Source organism: Onychostruthus taczanowskii, unplaced genomic scaffold (genome assembly GCF_017590055.1).
Source record: "Onychostruthus taczanowskii isolate IOZ18803 unplaced genomic scaffold, ASM1759005v1 scaffold93, whole genome shotgun sequence".
Classification (NCBI taxonomy): Eukaryota; Metazoa; Chordata; class Aves; order Passeriformes; family Passeridae; genus Onychostruthus; species Onychostruthus taczanowskii.
In genome coordinates, this window is record NW_024507324.1 from 519646 (window position 1) to 528489 (window position 8844).

Below are 8844 nucleotides of genomic sequence, written 5' to 3' on the forward strand. Positions count from 1 at the left end.
CAGGAAGTGTTTGTTTTGGTAGGAGGAGGGAAGAAAGTTTAACCAGTTCAGGATATAAGGACAAATTTTTTGGAAATACGTTTGTCAGATGTGCTATATGCAAAGAGCCATCAACTTTACTGCAGAAATGTCTTTGAACTTAAAGCCAGCTGAACACAGGCAAACAACTTACGATAACTGTTTCTTAATAGTTTTCATTCTTATTAATATAAAGTAGACGTAAGAGAAAGTTATAGTAAAATACAAGGATTTTCTTCTGACAGTCTTCTTAAGAGGCAAGATTCTAGTATTCAAAATATATACTTGAGACAAATTGCCCTTTCAATGCTCAACTCCTTAAAACACAATTATTGAATTTGCTGTAGAATTCCTGTGGGTTTGTGATATGCTATTAGGTACATCTTTAAAATAAAACTTAGTGTCCTTTTTGGTATAATAGTAATTAGGCATATTTTCTTTCTTTAGAATGAAATAGAAATTGAGGCCTGTCATGGCAAGATTAGTTCACTGGAGCACTTTATCAGCTCACAAAAATTGGAAATTGAGCATTTGAAGTCAAATAAAGAACAGCTAAATAATTCCCTTAAAGAAGCCAACCAATCCTTAGGAGAACTCCTAAAAACTAAGGTAAGAAAAACCCTTAAGTAACATGAATTACATGAGATTCCAGACGCTGTGTAGAAAAAGAAACATAGGATTGGGAACTAGTGCTCCAGAACTTTGGCTTGACTTTGGTACAGCCTTTGTTTCACTAAAGAGAACATAGAGCCTGGAGAAAACATTGTTACTATTGATGTGCATTAGAAAAATTCTGTTCTGTGTGCCATGGCTGAGATCACCTAGGATTGGTTTCTGTGACCTAAACACAGCAGTCTATTGACTACAGTGACCATTGCAGCTGAGCTAAAATGTGGTTAGAATTCACTCAGAAAGACTTTGCAGTGCCTCTATTTCGTGTTTGTGAATTACTTTGGTGGTGAAATGTACCATGGTCTATCCCTAAGCACTAGTCTTGATAGATTGCTCTTAATTCAGCTTTTTCAGTTCCATTTTATATGGAATTCTCATTACAGGTATTAACTAGTGTAATTCTCTGACAGAATTGTCCTCAGGGATGCTGGAATATGAGTTCCACATACTATGAGCTACTGATAGCTGGGAATAGCTCTTCATTGTCTTGGTTTGCTTTTTTAGTAGTACAGGTGAAGCTTTACTGTCTATATACTGAACTTCTGTATCAATAACCCTATCCCTGCATTTTTCTTGTTTTCTGGGTGGTTTTGGTCTATTTTGGTGTTGCTTCTGTCTGTGATTGATTTCTGGCTCCAGCTTGGTGCTCCCACTTCAGGAATTAGTGTCTCTATAAATGTACTCTTGAAGAAACAGTCAATTCAATTTATGTGCAAGTAAACACTGACTTACAATATGCTCAACAGTTCTTTCTTCTCCACTGTGGTCTTAATTTGGTTAATAAGAGCAGTCCAAGGATCAAGTCCTATGGGATGTGTGCCAGAAAACAGTACCCATGGTCAGTGTAGCAGAGAAAGCTTTTAACTGTGCTCACTATGTACTATTTGCACACACATAGGTACCAGACCAATGGGATGGTAAAAGGTTTGAACTGGACATTGTGAAGAATTTCTTTCCTTTAGAAAACAGTGTAAAGCATTGGAAGGGGCTGCCCAGGGAAGTGGTGGCATTACCGCCCTTGGAAGGGTTGAAGGAACAACTCAAGGTGGCCCTTAGTGCTATGAATTAGTTAGAATATGGTGGTATTTGGTCAAAGGTTGGACTTGATGATCTTGGAGGTCTTTTCCAACTTCAGTGATTCTATTACTCCATTTGATATTATAATGTTTAAAAAGAGGACTTCAGTTATTTCACCAGAGACATAATTTCCTATTTTTTAGGCTGATAATAGTAACATTATAATTCAGCTGAAGAAGGAAAATGAATATGCCCACAGCAAAGTGCAGATGTGGATGAAATCCTGTAAGCAGCTGGAACAGGAAAAGGAAATGTTGCAGAAACAACTATCTGAACATGATGAGCTGCTAAAGAAGGAAAATCTGACTATAGCAAAGCATAATAAAGAAGGTAACTGAATCTAGATTGTCTTAATTCTTTCTTAGTGGTGCATTAATCTGTAAAACTTCCTAGTTCCCTAAAATGTCCGCTTGCATATGCAACTCTAGTACAGAGCATGATTCTTAACTAGGATAAAAGTTACAAGTGCAAGTGTCAAACGTTCAAAATCTAGCTAATCTTCCTTCTCTTAAAGGTGTTGTTTCTTTTCTCAGAAACAACACTGGTTTCTGAATAAATATGTTGAATCTTACATTTTTGGTGTAAGTGACTTAAGGAAGAAAGGGATGGTTTTCTTACTAAGTGAGTTTTATGTCCAAGTTCTTTTATCATTTTCCAGCAAGCTTTTCCCTCTGATTCTCATGCTTTGTTCTTAATAATTTAGCTCACCTCATGAGATGCACTGTATTGTAAATGATACTTAAAGCAAGTTAAGGGTGCAAACGGGGTGTTCAGAAATTACAAAATGAGAGGGAAAATGTTTCCCCATGCACTGGTCAAGGATTCATTTCACAATTTGTATATTTGTGCTCTATTTAACAGGGACATTATTACTTCTATTGTATTACTGAATTTGGTTTTTTTTATAGTTGCAGTGTTACAAAACGTGTAATTAAAAGATGCGTGACCATTGTGTTATGAATTCTTATATATGAGTTATGTCAGTTACATCAGAATAATCATGTTTTTCTTTGAAAGATGCTGATGATTATGCCATTACAGAAGAAATTAAGTTAAAATTGGAAGAATTGCAGGAATCTACAGAAGTGAAGACCAGAGAAGCAAATGAGAACTTGGAGAAATACTGCTCTCTCATTGTTAAATATCATAAACTAGAGGAAGAAAATGAGATGCTAAAAACACAAGTCAGTCTGTTGGGTACTCAGCTGAAACAGCAAGCGAGTGATGCTGTCAGCACTCCTTTGCTGAATTCAGAGAAGTCATTAACACAGAAGAGCAAACACTTTGTCAAAGACAGAAGGTCAGATGAAGATACTGCTAAGCTTTCAAGTAAAAGGCAGAGATGTGAAGACAGCAGGAAAGACAAGGGAGAATCAAGATCTCCTGCTCCAGTGACTTCATTGAAAAAGAAAAGGAAGTGTGATATCTCTCAAAATATGCAAGGTCAAGACAACACTGACTGTGAGCTGGATGGGCTTCCAGAAATAGTGCAAAAAGGTATTTATGTCTTATAAAGGCAAATATTCTCTGAGCACAGCAGGTGTGCTTTTCTCTTTTGTTTTGTTGAATGGCTTTCACTCTGAGTTGGTGACTATGCAAACATTTTTGGTGATAGTGATGGAAGGTGAAAGGAGTCAATGAGAGATGTGGCAGTTGGTGCCAAGTTGGCTTTTGTGGAGCGCTGGTGTTAGACCAGCAGAGCACATTTCTGTTGTGTTAATAACTCCCATTCTGCTAAGAGTTAAGTGATCCTGACAGTCTCCTGTGCTCCCATCACCTCACTCACAAGGTGTAGTGTGCAGTGAGGCAAATGAAGACCAGAACTGGGAAGGAGTGGCGTCTGGAGGGAAGCCCACATGTGTTCCTGAAGTGTTTGCTGATTTGTGGGCTTTTATTTCTTTCAATACCAGTAATTACAAGTGTGTTAATTTGCAAAACATTAAATCGACTAAAATTCCCTGAGTTGAAACTGACTTGCCCACAGCAGTAAGACATTAATCTTCATGAGGAGATTAATTAATTAACTCATCTTCATGAGAGTTCACTTTCTGTCTGCTATGAATGACACTAAACTAGGCAGTCTGGTACTCCATAGAAGGGTTCACTGCGGCAGAGGGTAACTGAGAAGACTGCACAAATCAGAGCTTGAAAAACATCTTGTAAGTTCAACTATCTATTAAGTTGCCCTTTATAATTAACGTAATTGCCATCATTAAAGGAAAAATCCTAAAGATACCAAATAGCCTCAACTTTGGTCATTTCCAGAAGTCAGGATTTCTAAAGCTAAACATTATTTGCATTTCACTTTCTTACCAGCATTACTATATCTTCTAAAAGTAGCCCTGTTCTGAGGACATACGTGCCAGCTCATGTTTGACTTTTAGGCTAGAGAGATAGTAAACAGTCTATGCATAAATAGTTCTACACAGAGAAAAGTATTAAAAATCAAGAGCATCAGGTCACGGTATCATGAATTAACCAGTACTGGTTTTCAGTTTGAAATTACTCTCCACATGATAATGTACCTGTAAAGAAAAAAAACCAAACACTTGTTTGTTTTTTTTTTTTTTTTTTTTTCCCTGTAGACGAAAAACCAAACACTTGTTTGTTTGTTTTTTTTTTTTTTCCTATAGAATTACTCTTGTAATTCAATGGTTCTTCTGTGATATACAAGATTTGCATTTGAATTTTGGAATGTGCAAGATCTATTCAGCAATCTCTTTGTTCCATTTTTTCCAATGGAACAGATGATTTATTTCCATCAGCTATTTTATTCCTATTGTGAAAAAAGAAATCCATTTGAGGAAGTGTGATTGCTTTAGATTTTTATAGAAGCTGTTTATTTTTCAGGGTTTGCTGACATCCCCAGTGGCAAGGCCAGCCCTTACATTTTACGTAGAACAACGCTGCACCTCAGATCCAGTCCCCATCTGGCTTCCTCGAGTGAGAAGAGGCCTTTGCCTACACAGGACTCACAGAAGTGCAGACCAGACCATCTTGGTGAGCGCTGCTGTTTGACACCTGGTGGCAGCAAACCACAAAAGGTAACTTGGAAAAATTTTATCTGGGTATGAAAGTAATGGGAAAGGCTTGATGCATTCACTAAGTATATTCATCTTGCTAAGTGAATTTGAGGACATATCATTCTTTATGTTCCTCAACAACAGAGTGGAGAGAAGATCATAAATACTGAATGACTGAAACACGACATAGGTCTTACCATACTATCAATGTGCAAATTGTGCTTTTATTTGTGAGCTCATAGGAACAACCAGTGAGAAATGTAAGTTCAATGCAGGTATATTTTCAATTTCTTACAAGGGATATTAAAGAGCAGATATTCCTTATACTGTGGCTTCTTAGGTTGCAGAGAAAGTAACTAGCAAAAAGACTGACCTTTAGGAGTTTGAGCTTGAAGTTTTCTACAAACAGCTCTTCTTGGAATTTCTAGAATAACTACAGATATTTGAGAGGCTATTAAACATGTAAATAGAGAACATTTGGATTATAAAGAGTGGGTTGTGTTGGAAGGGACATTAAAGATCAACTAATTCCAACCTCCCTGCCACAGACAGGGACACCCTCCACTAGACCAGCTTGGTCATGATTACCAGATTTTGTTGTTATCAAAACAAATAAATACTACACAGTTATGTTTTGAAAGTGGATTGTTATTTAAAAAAAATATTAGTAACTGAAGTTTCCATTAGCTTTGTGTTTTCAGTAATAGACACATTGCTGAATATTTTACAGTATATCAGAGCAATGTGTTCTTTCTAAGATGATGCAAATGCTTTGCAGAATATAGAAAATTGTTCCAACTTTAGGACAGAAATAAACCTTTTGTTGTCCAAAACCTCCTTCAAAGTTTGTAACCATGTTATCTCAAGCTGAGCAGCAAGAGAACAGTTATTGGTAGCTCTTTGTATGAGGGCTACACAGAAATATGTCAGTAGATAAAATTCCTTCCAGTTTGCCAGGTTAGACAAAAGTATTCTCTTGACAATCTTGCACATAGCTTTTTGGGTTTTTTCTTTTTTTTTTTAAAATCCAGTAATTTTGTATTAGCACATAAAGTATGTTGGCAAGATACCAAAAGTAAGTAAAGGCAAATGCCACATAGTTTAGTGGATGTATTGCTTTTGAGGCCAGAAAGCACCATTGGGAAGACAAATCAGATCAGACCCATAATTTTTTGGACCTACAGCAATAGAAAATTGGTGTTTTGCAGTGAGAGTGAATCCACTGAATTTGTGTATGTTGTTTCAAGGGATAATTACCCCACTTGCCAAGAGTTGCTGCTTCATACAGACATTGCCTGGAGGTCTGTGTTTTATTACTGCTTCATTAAGTGATGCCAATAAATTTCATTTATACTCCTTTATGTCTGTTTCCCTATAACCTTAGAAACAAATGGTGTTGCTTGTAAAGAATCTGAGTAGTTCAAAAAAGAAAGGAAGCCTCAGTCACAGAAAGCTGTGTAGTAATCACCTGCCAGCGTGGTGTAAGCTTGTTGTAGACTCTTACTGACTATAGTCAGAGTTACAGCCAGAAACAATTAATCAGTAATAATATTTTTTCATTTAACTGAAGGAGTGATTTCCCAAACATTCCTCCTCTTTGTCTAAACTTGTATTGTCTAGGTCCAAGGGCAGGCTACTCCTCACCTTCAGCTAGATCACAATAATTAAAACTTCAGTGTTAGTTTTGTTCCTCCCAAGTATAAATATGCAAAAGTCATCAGTTCCAGCAATTTGTGCCCTTTTCTTGGACACTGCTGAATATGTGTGTTGATTTCAAGATGATGTACATCTGTGAATTTCTGGAGGAATTGCTCATATTGTTTCATCATTTGTTGAAACCATTAAAATGTGTTGTTTCATGTCTTTTATTAATACAGTAAATGGTGTGTCTTGTTTTAAAAGTGAATTAAACATTGTTTCCTTCTCTTTGACAGGCACTTGCATCTACTTTACTGTTTCAAATACCTAGTCTTTTTACCTAGGTTTGAAATACCTAGTTTCAAACTGTTGCAAATTTCTCAAGGTGGTTAAAATGTGCCTGTCATGTTCATATGCAAATTTATTCACTTTTCTACGTGAATTTAATGTAGAATTTAAATTGAGTGCTTTGACTGCACATCGGTCAAAATGTGAAGAAAGTAGTGGTTTCTGCCCAGACTAGTCAGCAAAAAAAGTGACACCTGTGCTTTACATTTGCAGAATATGTAGAGAAAAAATTAACTACAGCTCTTGATACACACTACCAGGTACTTTAGTAAACAGCTTAATAGTACTGTCTGTTCCTTCTGCAGCTTTTTCTGCTCCTGGAAAATAGCTTGCCAGGAGGGTAGCAGGTATTTCATCTCCTACCACAACAAAACAAGAGTTATCAAGCCTCACTGTGTTGTGTATTCAGAGTGATAAGTGCCTTAAAAATATGTTTTTCTGCTTCCAATATGTCTATGTCTTTTGCAAATTCCTAATATTTAGTCTTTTGCAGCAAGTCTTTTGACCCAAGGCAGAAAGCTAATATGGTTTTCCATTACCAGTAAACAAGGATGTTTTTGTGTGTGTTACAGGAAAATGATGAGCAGCAGTCCCAAGCTTTTCCACCGATGAATTCTACATCAAGGTCACCGCTTGGCCTGCATAAACAATCCCCAAAACCTCTCTCTGATAATACTGGGGAGAGTTGTACAATGCACAAAGCAAAAAATTCCCTAAATGAACAAGGATTTTCTGAGCAAAATGAGCAAAAACAAAATTGTAAGGTCCAGTAAATCTGACTTAGTCACTACTCAGAATAACTGGTGATCAAAACCAGTTTGTAAAATAAATATCATAAGTATATGGAGGGCACCATTTTCTCTTCTCCAATGAGTAATGATATATGGGTTCTGCAGAGCTGCTTTGTGAATATTTACTAATGCCAATTGTCATGTAAACTTTTGAAATAATAGTGAACAGATATAATTGATCTTTTTATAGAATCACAGAATCAATTAGGTTGGAAAAGACCTTTGAGGTCATTGAGTCTAACCTATGACCTAACATCACTTTGTCAACCAGACCATGGCACTTAGTGTTACATCCAGTCTTTTCTTAAACACCTCCAGGAATGGTGACTCCACCACCTCCCTGGGCAGCCCATTCCAATGCCCAATCACTCCTTCTGTGAAGAAGTTCTTCCTAATGGCCTGCCTAAACCTCCCCTGGTGCGGCTTGAGTCTGTGTGTCCTCTTGTCCTATTGCTGGTTAACTGAGAGAAGAGACCAACCCCTACCTGGCTACAACCTCCTTTTAGATGTAATTGTATAATTTTCTGTAAATACTTCTTTATAAAGCTGTTAAAAAATTAAAACGTAGAAAAAGTGGCCGCATTTTGCCATGTAGTTAATTATTGTAATTTTTATTGTGTACCAGTGGTTGATTTACAAATAGAAAATAAACTTAAGTATCTAAAAATACTAGTTTCCAGGAAAAATGTGGCAAATATTATTGGATGATTCAAAATGAAACAATGACTTAGTTTCTAAGTGCAACACAAAAATCTAGAATCAGACAGAAACTGCATCCAGTGCACAGGTCTGCACTAATACTAGCTAGTATTCTGTGTCTTGGTATCCCTTCTTCCTGATGAAATAATACTGTGTAAATAGGGGTGAGACATTCAAAAAAAGCCAAAGAGGACTGCCTGTTTCTCTGAAATGAAGCATCTGACAATGTACCTCCCTAACTGAAGGACCTATGTTGATCGTCACATTGCCAAATGGCCCTTGGCCAGCCAGTAAACCTCAGCAAGATGGGGTGAGCACTTTGTACCTGGCCAGAAAGGACCCTATCACAACAGTTTTTTTCTTGTTCTATCAGAAATGGCTGGCTGCTGCTTTGCTGCTGGTCACCCTTTACTTTGACAATTTTGACCTCAAATCTGTCTCTATGAAAATCATTGAAGACCTTTACCGGATGTAAGGAGGATGGATATGTTGGGAAACATTCAGGTGTCAAGAAATATATGTGCGAAATGCCTTAGGTTACTTCATTCAGGAAAGATCTTTAAGATATCAAAAGACAG

The 8844-nt window shown here is 36.9% G+C and overlaps 1 protein-coding gene across 1 annotated transcript in view; it reads left to right on the forward strand.

Annotated features, from left to right (window-relative positions):
• Window positions 1-7549, forward strand: part of CENPF (centromere protein F) — a 33970-nt gene extending 26421 nt beyond the window's left edge. The window contains exons 15-19 of the mRNA XM_041426678.1: window positions 466-627; window positions 1911-2076; window positions 2788-3264; window positions 4618-4811; window positions 7349-7549. Coding sequence (XP_041282612.1) covers window positions 466-627; window positions 1911-2076; window positions 2788-3264; window positions 4618-4811; window positions 7349-7549 — 1200 coding nt within the window. The remainder of the gene's footprint in view (window positions 1-465; window positions 628-1910; window positions 2077-2787; window positions 3265-4617; window positions 4812-7348) is intronic.
• The last annotated feature ends 1295 nt before the right edge of the window (window positions 7550-8844 follow it).